The sequence below is a fragment of the Leptopilina boulardi genome, unplaced genomic scaffold (genome assembly GCF_019393585.1).
Source record: "Leptopilina boulardi isolate dan_hultmark-lab unplaced genomic scaffold, ZJU_Lbou_2.1 LbouV2_310, whole genome shotgun sequence".
Classification (NCBI taxonomy): domain Eukaryota; kingdom Metazoa; phylum Arthropoda; class Insecta; order Hymenoptera; family Figitidae; genus Leptopilina; species Leptopilina boulardi.
In genome coordinates this window covers 6,793,643-6,808,984 of record NW_026137875.1, presented here as the reverse complement: position 1 = coordinate 6,808,984, position 15,342 = coordinate 6,793,643, and the positions used below count along the sequence as shown (strand labels likewise).

Below are 15,342 nucleotides of genomic sequence, written 5' to 3'. Positions count from 1 at the left end.
TTTTTTTTTTTGAAGAGTAATAAATAAACTAATATTTTATAATTAAGAAATAATTCTGGAATCAATCTCTGAATTGATTTCAAATCAATTTATTTTCGATAAAAAATTTTTTCTTAATTATTATTATTATCTGTAAAAAAAATGTATTTCAAAAAAAAAAAAATTAATGGGTAAAAAATTCAATAAAAAAAAAAAAAATTTACAGGTTTTTCGATCATTAAAGAAACGAAAAAAGATAATTTTTTTCCTCTTTTTCATGAATTTGTAATTTTCGAAAAAAACGACCGTCATAACCTGCCATCTGGTGTCTGGTTTCATTAAACAACACAAATTATATTATTTTTTTTTTAAAGAAAATTTGACAATATCTTACTATTTTAAATTTTTTAGAAAATCTAATAAATTCTTTAATTTTATCCAATTAAAAAAAATTGATTCTGGAATCAACCTTTGGGTTGATTTCAGAATCAATTTTTTTTTTGGAACGAAAAATTTTTCGTTCCTTAAATATCATCTGCTTGAAGATAACCGAAACAAGGTCTAATAGACAAGTGGATACTGCACTCAACTGCTAACCCAAAAATCGTGGGTTCGATTCCTGGTTGTTTCAAATTTTTTTTTTTTACTAAAATTATTATCTGTAAAAAAATGTCATTACAAAATAAAATTTTTCTAAGTTTGAAAATAAGTAGATAAAAAATGTGTACAGTTTTGGATTTTCCAAATAAATGAAAAAAACGTAAAAATTTTTTTTTCTCTACATCATGAATTTTCAATTTTTGAAAAAAACGACCGTCATAACCTGCCATCTGGTGTCTGTTTTCATTAAACAACACAAATTATATTATCTTTTTTTAAAGAAAATTTGACAATATTTTCATTTTCTCAGGAAATCTAATAAATTCTTTAATTTTTTTTTTGGAACGAAAAATTTTTCGTTCCTTAAATATCATCTGCTTGAAGATAACCGAAACAAGGTCTAATAGACAAGTGGATACTGCACTCAACTGCTAACCCAAAAATCGTGGGTTCGATTCCTGGTTGTTTCAAAATTTTTTTTTTTTTACTAAAATATTATCTGTAAAAAAATGTCATTACAAAATAAAATTTTTCTAAGTATGAAAATAAGTAGATAAAAAATGTGTACAGTTTTGAATTTTCCAAATAAATGAAAAAAACGTAAAGATTTTTTTCTTACTTTATCATGCATTTAATTTTTAATAAAATATACCGTCATAACCAGACTATTTTTATTTAAAAACACAAATTCTATTATTTTTTTTTTAGAAAATCTAATAAATTTTCTAATTCTATAAAATTAAAAAAAAAAATTGATTTTGGAATCAATTTTTAAAATCATTTAAGAATCATTTTTTTTTTAATTTTCAGTTAACCTTGACGAGAAGCTCGCAAACTTTGTCAAAAAAATTTATATTTTTCCAATTTATCAAGATTTGAACCTTGGAAAAAAAATCTTTTTTTCCAAGATTTGAACCCTCGCGGGAAGATTGTGAACTAAGGCAAAAAAAACTTTTTTTGCGATTTTTTAAAGATTTAAACCTTGGCGGTAAGTTTGCAAACTATAACAAAAAAATTTTTTTTTCCAATTTTTCAAAATCTGAACCCTGGCGGGAAGATTGCGAATTATGGCAAAAAAATTATTTTTTTGCGATTGTTCAAGATTTGAATCCTTGCGGAAAGATTGTGAACTAGGGAAAAGAAAATTATTTTTTAGAGATTTTTTAAAGATTTAAACCTTGGCGGTAATTTTGCGATCTATTACAAAAAAAAATTTATTTCCAATTTTTCAAGATTTGATCCCTGGCGGGAAGATTGTGTACTATGGCAAAGAAAATTTTTTTGCGATTTTTTAAAAATTTTAACCTTGGCGGTAAGTTTGCGATCTATTACAAAAAAAAATTTATTTCCAATTTTTCAAGATTTGATCCCTGGCGGGAAGATTTTGTACTATGACAAAGAAAATTTTTTTTGGGGGATTTTTTAAAGAATCGAAACTTGTCGGAAAGCTTGCAAACTATGTCAAAAAAATGGTTTTTTTACAAATTTTCAAAATTTGATCCCTGGCGGAAAGATTGTGAACTATGACAATGAAAATGTTTTTTTTGTGATTTTTTAAAGATTTAAACCTTGACGGTAAGTTTGCGAACTATGACAAAAATTTTTTTTTTACAATTTCTTAAGATTTGGTCTCTGGCATGAAGATTGTGAACTGTGGCGAAGCAAATTATTTTTTTGCGATTTTTTAAAGATTCGAAACTTGTCGGAAAGCTTCCAAACATGCATACATAAGTAACGAGTTAATTAATAAAATAAATAGAAAAATACATTAATTAATTAATGGTTTTTCAGAAAGAATTATTTTTTAATAACTTTTAAAATTATTTTTAATTTCGTTAAATTAAAAAAAAATTGATTCTGTAATCATTCTTTGGATTGATTTCAGAATTATTTTTTTTGTCGAAATTTTTTTTTTGTATTATCAAAAATTTTTGGTTATTTAAATATTTAATTTTAATAATAAATTTATTAATGACTATTCATTTTTTCTTTCTCAATTATTTAATTGAGCGAGAAAAATTAAAAAACATTTTTATCTTTTTTTAAATTTAATTAATAGAAAATTCAGGGAAAAAAACGCCTGTAAAAAGCTGTCATCTATTGGCAATTACTGTCAAACAACACAATTTTTGAATAATTATTATTTCTTTGACAAAAAAATCAATTTTTTTTACTTAAAATAATTGACAAAACTTAAATATCATCTCAATTTAACATCGACTTTAAGGTTCAATAGGCTTGTGGATCAAAAGCTGGGCTGGTGATCGGAAGATGCAAGTTCGATTCCAAGAATCTTGCAAATTTTTTTATTATTAATTTAATTATTTAACTTTGATTAAAAAAATTAACTTTTTTTCATTAATAATTTTTTTAATGAAACTTGAAATTTCTAAAGACTAAAAATTTAAACTTCTGTCGCAATTTTTATTATTTTTCATTGCTGATTTTTTTATAGACTTTTTTCATGATTCGGAACAAGGAATCGTATGGATTTTGAAAAACTTCAATTTTTTCAAAAAAACACTTTTTTATTGTTTCAAATCAATTTTTTTAAATCGGCAACGTGAAACTATTTTAAAATCTTCATTAAAATACTTTCCAACACATCCACAAATTATAATGAAAATGAATTTTGAGGGAACATTACATTTTTATTTAAACTTCCTTCTGGCGCACCCTGTTATTTCACAAACCTCGACTTTCAGTTGTTTCTAGCTTCATAGCTTTATTTTTTTTATTATTTGACGTTTTGGTGCACATAACCAACGATTGGTGATATTTTTTAACTTCCGTAAATTTTTTCAAAAACGTTTAAAATTGTTTCCTTTTCGTTTCTTCTTCCTCTTCTTCTCTTCTGCACATTCAATTCAGGTAATTTATGTTATATTATGTTTATTTACTACATATTTCTAGAAATATTTTTTTAATGACATCATTTCAACAGCTAAAATTTTCTTTATGTAAAATTATTATTTTTTAAATTTTTGATTGACCTTTTTCGATTCAAACAAATTTTGAAAGCATAATTTTTTTCTTAATGTAAGTTATAAAAAAATATAAAAGAGATTATATATTTATTTATTTAAATATTATTATTATTTATTTATTAAATTTGATTTTAAACTTTATTAAATATCATTATTTTCTAAATGAATTTTCATTTTTTCAATTATCATTTAACACCATTTCTTTTTAAACCAAATTTTATTTAACAAAATATGTTATTTAAAAAATTCTAATTTAAGCCAATTATAATTTCGTTAAAAAATTTTTTTGTAATAACAAAATTTTTAATAAAAAATATGAAGTTTCTTTAAAAAAAATAATTTTTTTTAAAGAAACTTCATTTAAAGAAAATTTTGAGAAGAGTATAAGATGCAAAAATAATTAATTTTTTTCAAAAATTTTCTTTTTTTCGTTAAATTTCCCATACATTTGGAAACTTTGAAATTTAAAAAAATTAAAGAAAAAAAAAGTTAAATTTTATTTTAAAGAGAATTTGCCAAAAGTTTGAAACTTGATAAAAAATTTAACGAAAAATGTAATTTTTTGAAAAAAATTGATAATTTTTGCATCCTATACTCTTCCCATACTTTCCCAATACTTTATGTGAGCCTCCGGAAAGTAAAACAACACATAAAATTTGTCTGTACTTTTGAGTTAAACTCTGGTAACCTAAAAATTGATATTAAAAAAAAATGAATTTTATTTATTTCCAACCTATTTCCAATGACTTTGTAATAAATACAATTTATTTTTTGAAAATTGATTTTTTCTGTACTTGGGGAGCCAACTAAAAAAAATTAAAAAATTTTATGTGTGGTTTTACTTTCCGGAGGCTCATGTATACTTTTTTCAAAAAAATTTAAATTTGAGAAATATGACGAAAAATGTAATTTTTCTCAAACTTTCTCCTATACTTTCCGCATACTTATTCAAATCTTTAAAATTTGAGAAATTTGTCGAAAAATTAATAGGTTTTTTTAAAAAATTAATTTTTTTTAAAGAGAATTTGCCAAAAGTTTAAAATTTGAGAAATTCAACGAAAAAAAATAAATTTTTGAGAAAAATTAATCATCTTCGAAACTTATACTCTTCCCATACTTTTTCAAAAGTTTGAAATTTGAGAAAATCAACGAAAAAAATTGAAATTTTTGAGAAAAATTAATTACTTTAGCATTTCATACTTTTCCCATACTTTTTCAAATCTTTGAAATTTAAGAAATTGGTCGAAAAAATAATTTTTTTTGTAAAAGAGAATTTTCCAAAAGTTTGAAATTTGAGAAATTCAACAAAAAATATTACATTTTTGAGGAAAATTAATTATTTTCGCATCTCATACTCTTTCCATACTTTCCCCATACTTTTGTAAAAGCTTGAAATTTGAGAAATTTAACGAAATATATTCAATTTTTGACAAACCTTATTTTTTTCGCATCCCATACTTTCCCCATACTTTTTCAAAAGTTTGAAATTTGAGAAATTCAACGAAAAAAATTAAATTTTTGAGAAAAATTATTCATTTTCGAAACTTATACTCTTCCAATACTTTCACCATACTTTTTCAAGAGTTTGAAATTTGAGAAATTCAACAAAAAAAAATTAAATTTTTGAGAAAAATTAATTATTTTCGCATCCCATACTTTCCCTTATACATTTTCAAAAGTTTTAAATTTGAGAAATTTAACGAGAAAAATTAAATGTTGGAGAAAAACTAATTATTTTCGCATCCCATAGTCTTCCCATACTTTTTCAAAAGTTTGAAATTTGAGAAATTCAACGAAAAATATTAAATTTTTAAGAAAAATTACTTATTTTGGCTTCACATACTTCGCATACTTTCCTCATACTTTTTCAAGAGTTTGAAATTTGAAAAATTCAACAAAAAAAAATTAAATTTTTGAGAAAAATTAATTATTTTCGCATCTCATATTTTCCCTTATACTTTTTTAAAAGTTTCAAATTTGAGAAATTTAACGAGAAAAATTAAATGTTGGAGAAAAACTAATTATTTTCGCATCCCATAAGTCTTCCCACACTTTCCCCATACTTTTTCAAAAGTTTCTATTCACGGAGAGAAGAGATTTAGTCTATTCTACTAAACACGTTTAGTCCAGATTCTACTAAACAGCGTATAGTCAGAGGACTACTACAGTTCTGTCACACAAAAAAATTTACCGACAGAATAAAAATGCACAAATCTGATTGGTTGTCCACAATTAACCAGATTGCGGACAACCAATCAGATTTCTACATTTCGTTTCTGTCGGTAAATTTTTTTCTATCGATAATCGTGTAAATTTTCTTACTATCAGTATCGTTCATTTAACTGAATGTTTAGTCCGTCCAAAATGAACGATACTGTTTAGTAGATTTAACTGAGATAGTAGTAAGATCTACTACGCCCTTCTCTCCGTGTTCTATTCTATTTGTTCTAGTAGTACTTTAGCAGTATCTCTGTTGTAGTACTAGATAACCAGTGCTGAGCCGATATTGAGCCAGTATTGGCTAAAATAGATTTTCTATTTGATTACATTTTAATGTTTAGAAACAGGAATATTTAAAATTTGATTAGAAAGTTTAGATTTTTATTGATTTTTGAAAAAAATATTAAGGGAAAAAAATATTTCTGAACGTTTATTTTCAAAAATATTAATTACGCAGCCACACACAAAAAAAGTTTCGTTAACTGTGGTCGAGACATATGTATTCCTATGTATTTTGATGCGCTGAATCCGAATCCGACATCAGAATTTGTCCAATGGGTACTGATTTTGCCCTAACCTCAAAAATACCTTAAAATCGCTAAAATGGTTTCTTTTGATTGATCAAAATCAAACGCAACAACATATTAATTCAAAATAGTGGCCAAAAATCCTAACATTTGACCTAAATTGAAATTAATTACTAGAAATTTTTAGGGGTTACAAATTAAAAATTTAATGTCAAATTCGTAATCAGCGATTTCGAAAAACCCCGAGTAACGAATTTCAAACGAATCTGAATAAATGTTAAAAAAAATTGTCTGACATATTAGATCCGCCATTTTGAATTTTTAGAAACGGACATCGGATTCGTAATCAGCGACCCTAAAAACCCCTGAATAACAAATTTTATCAACTTAGGTCTAATTTTAGGATTTTGCCCGCCATATTGGATCCGCTATTTTGAATTCTTTAAACTTGACATCGGGTCCGTAATCAGCAACCTCATAAAGACCTAAGTAGTAAATTTTATGAGCTTACCTAATTTTTCTCGATATGTATGGTATAATTTGTTTCTTTGGAAACTTCGATGTATAATAAGGTTTTTTTGAGGTTAGGGCAAAACCAGGACCCATTTGCCAAATTCTGATATCGGATTCGGATTTAGCGCATCAAAATATATAGGAATATATTTGATCGGACGAATGTAAAAAGTTTCATATGTTGGATATTAAGTACTAAAGGTAGAAAGTGTTTTAGGATCAGTTTTAGGACAAAGATTAGATTGAGTTTTAGGATCAATTCTAGGACCAAAGGTAGAAAGTGTTATAGGAGCAGTTTCAGGACGAAATATAAAAAGTGTTTTAGGATCAGTTTTAGGACGAAGATTAGACGAACCATTAGGACCAATTCTAGGACCAAAGATAGAAAGAGATATAGGATCAGTTTTAGAACGAATGTAAAAAGTGTCATAGGTCGAATTTAATTACTAAAGGTTGAAAGTGTTTTAGGATCAGTTTTAGGATGAATGTAAAAATTGTCATAGGTCGAATTTAAGTACTAAAGGTAGAAAGTGTTTTAGGATCAGTTTTAGGACGAAGATTAGACTGAGTTTGAGGATCAATTCTAGGACCAAAGGTAGAAAGTGATATAGGATCAGTTTTAGGACGTATGTAAAAAGTGTCATAGGTCGAATTTAAGTACTAAAGGTAGAAAGTGTTTTAGGATCAGTTTTAAGAGGAATGTAAAAAGGGTCATAGGTCGAATTTAGGTACTAAAGGTAGAAAGTGTTTTAGGATCAGTTTTAGGACGAAGATGAGACTGAGTTTTAGGATCAATTCTAGGACCAAAGGTAGAAAGAGTTATAGGAGCAGTTTCAGGACGAAATATAAAAAGTGTTTTAGGATCAGCTTTAGGACGAAGATTAGACCAACCATTAGGATCAGTTTTAGGACGAATGTAAAAAGTGTCATAGGTTGAATTTAAGTACTAAAGGTAGAAAGTGTTTTAGGATCAGTTTTAGGACGAAGATGAGACTGAGTTTTAGGATCAATTCTAGGACCAAAGGTAGAAAGTGTTATCAGAGCAGTTTCAGGACGAAATATAAAAAGTGTTTTAGGATCAGCTTTAGGACGAAGATTAGTCTAATTATTTAGACGAATTCTAGGTTCAAAGATAGAAAGTGATATAGGATCAGTTTTAGGACGAATGTAAAAAGTGTCATTGGTCGAATTTAAGTACTAAAGGTAGAAAGTGTTTTAGGATCAGTTTTAGGATGAATGTAAAAAGTGTCATAGGTCGAATTTAAGTACTAAAGGTAGAAAGTGTTTTAGGATCAGTTTTAGGATGAATGTAAAAAGTGTCATAGGTCGAATATAGGTTGAAGTTAAGTACTAAAGGTAGAAAGTGTTTTAGGATCAGTTTTAGGACGAAGATGAGACTGAGTTTTAGGATCAATTCTAGGACCAAAGGTAGAAAGTGTTATCAGAGCAGTTTCAGGACGAAATATAAAAAGTGTTTTAGGATCAGCTTTAGGACGAAGATTAGACCAACAATTAGGACCAATTCCAGGACTAAAGATAGAAATTGATATAGGATCAGTTTTAGGACGAATGTAAAAAGTGTCATAGGTCGAATTTAATTACTAAAGGTAGAAAGTGTTTTAGGATCAGTTTTAGGACGAATGTAAAATGTCTCATAGGTCGAATTTAAGTACTAAAGGTAGAAAGTGTTTTAGGATCAGTTTTAGGATGAATGTAAAAAGTGTCATAGGTCGAATTTGAGTACTAAAGGTAGAAAGTGTTTTAGGATCAGTTTTAGGACGAAGATAGTCTAATCTTCGTCCTAAAGATGATCCTAAAACCCTTTTTAGATTTCGTCCTGAAACTGCTCCTATATCACTTTCTACCTTTGGTCCTAGAATTGATCCTAAAACTCAGTCTCATCTTCGTCCTAAAACTGATCCTAAAACACTTTCTGGCACTATAGCAACCGTTTCAGGACGAAGTGTAGAAAGTGTTTTAGGAGCAGTTTCAAGGCGAAATGTAAAAAGTTTTTTAGGATAAGTTTTAGGACGAAGATTAGACCGAGTTCATGATCAATTCTAGGACCAAAGGTAGAAAGTGTTATAGGACTTACCATGACAACTGTTTCCATGGCAACCGTTTCCATGGCAACCGATTCCATGCAAACCATTACTATAGGAACTATTTCCGTAGCAACCATCACCATAGCATAGCAACCATTGTTGTTTTTGGAAATTTTAATTTTTTTGAGAACTATGAGCTATTTTTCCAAACCGAAAAACATTCCCCCTCTGTACATGCCCTCATCACCTGGACCACTTTTCGGCTACGATTTTCCGATCACCCTGTATATGTCTCGAACTCAGATCAAGACACTTTTTTTGTCTGGTTATGTTATTTATAAATAATTTTTTTTTAATTTATGCATTTTTTCAAATTACTTTTTCATTTCATGCCTGTCAGCAAAAATACTATTTCACAAAAAGTTTTAGAGTAAACCTTATTGAATCTTTTTTTTAATTATTTTGTATATAAATTATTTTTTTAGGTAAATTTGATTGGTTTTTAATTAATTTAACTTTTCATTTTTCATTTAAATTTTCTTCTTTTAATTTTATATTGCTTCTTTTCACGTTTTTTAACCCTTTTACTGTTACAGAAAAAATTGATACTATAATCTCAAAATGTCTAACAAATTCTGGTCGACAAAATTTTATGAAACTTAGTATATAAAAGTTTTTGGGGTCTCTGAATTTAATTAAATAAACATTTTCGTGATTTTTACTTGATTTTTAATTGTGATATTAGTTAAAAATAATAAATTATTATGTAATTATTTCTTAACCAAATATCGTTGATACCTGAAGTGTGCGAATAATGATATAAAAGAATTCATTTTTTAATTTAGAAAGAAAATTTCATTTATTTTGTGTAAAGATGATTACGACACAACGTCTACATTACAGATTTATAATATAAAATGGGTGAATATACTGCACGACATTATATGGAGATGGTAATGTTGTACGGCGAACACGGGTATAATGCTCACCAAGCAGCTGCCGCATTTAGGCAGAGGCACCCTGCACTTCGACCAAACCATAATACCATTCTCAGAGTCATCCAACGAGGAAATGAGAATGGTAATTTGGTTCCTGATAATAGAAACAGGGCGGGTGCACCTAGGAGGGCGAGAAACCCAGCGAATGAGGAGAGGATTCTCCAATATATCCATCAACACCCGACGCACAGCATAAGGCAAATGGTGCGTGCCCTTCAGCTCAGTTACTGGACTGTACAACAGATCTTAAGAGGCGACGGGTAATATTTTCATGTTAAACGTGTTAAACGCTTTCCTTCTTTCTTTTTTCATCCTCTCATACAATCATCTAATTGTGCATTTCTCTTATTCATTACTCATTAATCCATTCATTGTCGCATTCTTTTTTAGGATGCAGTCCCATGACGGCTCGAATACAGAATGCAAAGTTGAGAATCATGAGAGTAATAAGGATAGCGAGATCTTTTCATCTCTTTTGCACTCATGGTTTTCAGTTTTGCACTCTGCTTTCTCGCCGTCATAGGACTGCACCCTTATCCATCTATCCAGAAAGTAAATTCCGTAATGTTTCCTGTTTTTAATTCCCAAATTCAAAGTGGGATGTAGAAAGTGTAGAGTAGGATGTGAAATATGAGAAATAGATAGTGGCATATGAAAAGTGATACATGGAAAATGGGATGTAAGAATGAGAAGTAGAAAGTAGGAAGTGAAAAGTGTAGAGTAGAAAGTGAAATATGAGAAATAGATAGTGGCATATGAAAAGGGATACGTGGAAAATGGGGTGTAAGAATGGGAAGTAGAAAGAGGGATGTGAATAGTGTAGAGTAGGATGTGATATAAGAAAAGTAGATAGTGGGATATGAAAAATAATTCGTGGAAAATGGGATGTAAGAGTGAGAAGTAGAAAGTGGGATGCGAAAAGTGTATAGTAGGATGTGAAATATGAGAAATAGATAGTGGGATATGAAAAGTGATACGTTGTAAATGGGATGTAAGAATGAGAAGTGGGAAGTGAAAGTGTAGAGTAGGAAGTGAAATATGAGAAATAGATAGTGGCATATGAAAAGAGATACGTAGAAAATGGGGTGTAAGAATGGGAAGTAGAAAGAGGGATGTGAAAAGTGTAGAGTAGGATGTGAAATATGAGAAATAGATAGTGGGATATGAAAAATAATTCGTGGAAAATGGGATGTAAGAGTGAGAAGTAGAAAGTGGGATGCGAAAAGTGTAGAGTAGGCTGTAAAATATGAGAAATAGATAGAGTAAAGTGTAAAGTAGGATGTGAAGTAGAGAGTGTCATGTAAAAAGTAGAAATTGGAAAGTAGGTTGGAAAAAGTGGAAATGTTATGGAATTGACTTAATGTCCTTAATTTCCTTTAACATCCTTGGTTCCTTTAACAGTTTACACGCTTACCATTACCGCCAAGTACAAGCCCTCCATGAAGGTGACAACGAGAGGAGAATGGCATTTTGCCGGTGGCTCGTCGCTCAACACGAGCAGGACCCGACATTTAGGGACAGGATCCTCTACACGGATGAGGCGACGTTCCCGAGAAGTGGAACTTTCAATTATCATAACAACCACGAGTGGAGGCACGAAAATCCACATCTCGCGATACGTTGCCGACACCAGAGGAGAATGTCCCTAAATGTTTGGTGTGGTGTTGTAGGAGATCTCCTTGTAAGTATTTTCAGATTTATGCATAAGATTTTAACATAAGGGTTAAAACTTCAACATAACGCTCAAGTTCTTAAGTCTTAGGACTTATGTTTTAAATAGTAAAATTCAAAATTTAAGCATAAGTTTTAAAATTAAAACTGAAATTTTTAGTAAAAATTTTAGACTTAAGCGTAAGATTTTAACATAAATCTTAAAGCTTCAGCATAAAACTTAAGGTGTTAAGTCTTAGGACTTAAGTTTTAAGCATAAATTTTAAAAGTAAAATTTTAAAATTTGTTAAGTTTTTCAGAATTAAGAATAAGAGTTGAACATAATTCTTAAAACTTTAACATAAAGCATAAGTTTTTAAGTCTTAGGACTTATGTTCTAAATCTTAAAACGTAAAATTTAAGCGTAAGTCGTAAAATTAAAGTTTAACTTTTTTTAGATTTATGCATTAGATTTTAAAATAAGACTTAGAACTTCAGCATAAAGTTTAAGTTCTTAAGTCTTAAGACTAAAGTTTTAAATCTTAAAACTGAAGTTTTAAGTATAAGCTTTAAAATTTAAATTAAAAAAAAATTTTTAGACTTAAGCACAAGATTTTAAAAAACCGCTGCTAAGTTAAAGTATGAATTTTTTGTGTTCATAAAATGAACACTTTGCTTCCCCATGGAGATTTTTTGTGATCAATTTATGGTAACTTACTTGGTATGATTATAATTTTAAGAAGGTGTTAAAGTGTATTTTTGGGTATTTGCAGAGGTAGATTTTTAATATCAATAAATTAGTAATATTTCCCAATAAAAGGTTCAATAATAGGTCAATTGATTCGTTTTTAAATATTCTCTAAGTTGTTCATAATTATTTTAAAGATACATAAATATTTTTTTATAAATAAGGCAAAAAGGCAGGTTTTTCTAAAAATTTTAATTTCTAAATGTTAATAACTCTGGATAAAATAACAGTAGGATATTCGCTAATAGGTCAAAAGATGCGTCTTGATAAACTCTACAAAACTAGGAACAAATATATGTTGGTATCAATAAATTTTTTTTAAGTTATGGGCAAAAACTATTTTCTTTGATTTTTAAAAATTGAATAACTTTCGATAGAATATCAGTAGAATGTTCGCCAATGGCTCAAAAGATGCGTCTGCAGAAATTCTACCAAATTAAAGAAAAATATTAATAGGTGTCTTAACATTTTTTTAAAGTTATGGTCAAAAAACAATTGTTCAAAATTTTTAAAATGCAAAAAAATAATAGTTAAACTTTATTCATATTGATCAAACTACTCTCATTATTTGTCCGCCAGTGAGACCTACAATTTAAAAAACATGCATCCCTTTAGCTCTTATAGTATTCGAGATATTTAAGACAATGTAGTGTATATATACACACACACGGAACGACATTTTTTAAAAATGTCATTTTTGGATTCCTGAGGTCGAAAAACATAAAGATACATAAAATAATCAAGTTCGAAAAATTTTGGTATTACAATGCTTCCTCCATGAGGAAGCAATAAGATGTAAAACTTCAGCATAAAGCTTAAATTCTTAAGTCTTAGAACTTATGTTTTAAATCTTAAAACTCAAGATTTAAGCATAAATTTTTAAATTGAAATTTTTAATTTACAGATTGGTCCTTTCTTTTTTGATGGCCATTTAAATCGTGATATTTATGCCAATTTTATCACCAACGAGTTGCCTAGATTGTTGACAGAGGCTGGACTTACGCAAGAGCAGATTAATAGAATCTATCATCAACAAGATGGTGCTCCACCTCATAGGCCGGAGGAAGTTCTTAACAGAATCCGTGTAATATTTGGTGATCGCATAATCGCTTTGGGTGCTGAGCGAGAGTGGCCTCCGCGGTCCCCAGACTTGAATGTTTTAGATTTTCATGTCTGGGGACAAGTAAAGGATTATGTGTACCGGGTGGAAATTGAGACCATCGAACAATTGCGTAATCGAATTCTCGATGGTTTTGCTACAATCACCCCTGAAATGTTGCGCCATTCAACACAAAGCGTTATCCGACGCGCGATGTGTTGCATTGAGCAAAATGGTGGAAATTTCGAACAGTTTTTATAATTTTAGAGTCACAAGTTTTTCTGAGCGTTATAATTAATAATTTATTTAAAATTTCAATTTAATAGTTTTGAATTTATTGTTAACTGTTTTTTAGGACAAAGAAGATATATATCTGCAATTTGAAAAAAAGAAATCCAGTGCAATAATGTATTTTTTATTTTTCATTAAGGGGAGGCATCACCCCCAATTTTGACCCACTTTAATTTACATTATTAAACGAGGTTCTATTTTTTTCTTGCATCATTTGGATCTTAAAAACATACAGAATAGTCCAAAAAATGAAATTTTAATTTATGACCATTTTAGAAATTAAAGTCTTAAAAAAATTAATATTTTAAATATCTATCTTTTTTTTACAATTTTGACTATTTTTCCACGCTTTTTTAATGATTCTTAAGAATTTCTCGCATGGATTTTCAAAAATTTTAATTTTTTCAAAAAAAGAGCGAAAAATATAAGTTAAAACACCATTGCACTCTCCGATTAAATATGTATCTTCTTTCACAATTTTAAGTATTTTTCATCGTCAAATTTTTTCCACGCTTTTTTAATGATTTGTCAGAATCTCTCGCATGGATTTTCAAAAATATTAATTTTTTCAAAAAATAAAAATTCTAAAATGGTCAAAAATTTTCTTTTTTTGGCCACTTTATATGTTTTTATGACCCAAATGATGCAAGAAAAAAAATATAACCTCATTTAATAATTTAAATTTAAGTGGGTCAAAATTGGGGGTGGTGCCTCCCCTTAAATCATAAAATTAAATTTTGAATTGGAAATACATTATACTTAAAATTTGTCCTAAAAATAAGTGAAATATATCAATATCGAAATATGAATTTTCGATTTGGATATTTAGTTTTTCTTTTTTTGACTTTTATGTGTAGTAAAGCAAACTTATTCACTTATCCTTCTCACTCTTTTATCTCGATGAACACGCCACCAACTGGGATTGAAGTGCAACTAAAAATTGTAGACACATAATCTTTGCAGATTTTTACCTCCTCTCCGCGGGGTCCCACACGTCCCACTTGTTACAGGGCCGACTTCATTCATTGTGAAGTTGTAGATTGTATTACTCTCTCTGTATAGTCTTCAAATTTGAAGTAGTGACTTACTTTTTCCTTTTGAATTAGTTAAATTTTACTATAATTTGATTTTTTCTACTATTAATTTGTTAAATTTTACTAATTTGATTTTTGTTCACTATTAATTAGGTAAATTTTACTGGATCAGAAGAAGGTAGCCTTCAAAGGCGAAAAAAATAGAAATTTAGGAAAAAAAGTATTATAGTTAGTATGGAATGACCCCAAAAAAATCCAAAAAACGGTTATAAATTTTGAAGACATTAACGGATCGTTAGGAAACTTGGTAATTATGTTATTTGCGATGAATAACAGTAATTCAAGGTGGAAAAATACAATTTTAAGAAAAAAGTTTTTAATTATTACGGAATGACCCAAAAAAAATCCAAAAAACCGTTATAACTTCTAGAATAATTAACAGATTATTATGAAACTTCGTAATTATGTTCTTTGCTTTGAATGAAACCATTAAATGTCAGAAAACATACAAATTTAGGGAAATAGTGTACAATTATTATGGAATGCCACCTAAAAAATTCAAAAAACAGTTATAACTTCTGAAAAAATTAACGGATCGTTATATAACTTGGTACTTATGTTATTCGCGATGAATGACACTATTTAAAGGTG

General features: G+C 28.4%; 1 protein-coding gene across 1 annotated transcript; it reads left to right on the top strand.

Moving 5' to 3' along the window:
* Positions 1-9,774: 9,774 nt before the first annotated feature.
* On the top strand, positions 9,775-14,261 carry LOC127283547 (uncharacterized; the record flags this gene model as incomplete). The annotated part of the gene is given in 3 exon segments (XM_051308501.1): positions 9,775-10,129; positions 11,271-11,550; positions 13,172-14,261. Coding segments are annotated over 3 exon segments (1,077 nt in total). The 3' UTR covers positions 13,628-14,261.
* Positions 14,262-15,342: the final 1,081 nt, after the last annotated feature.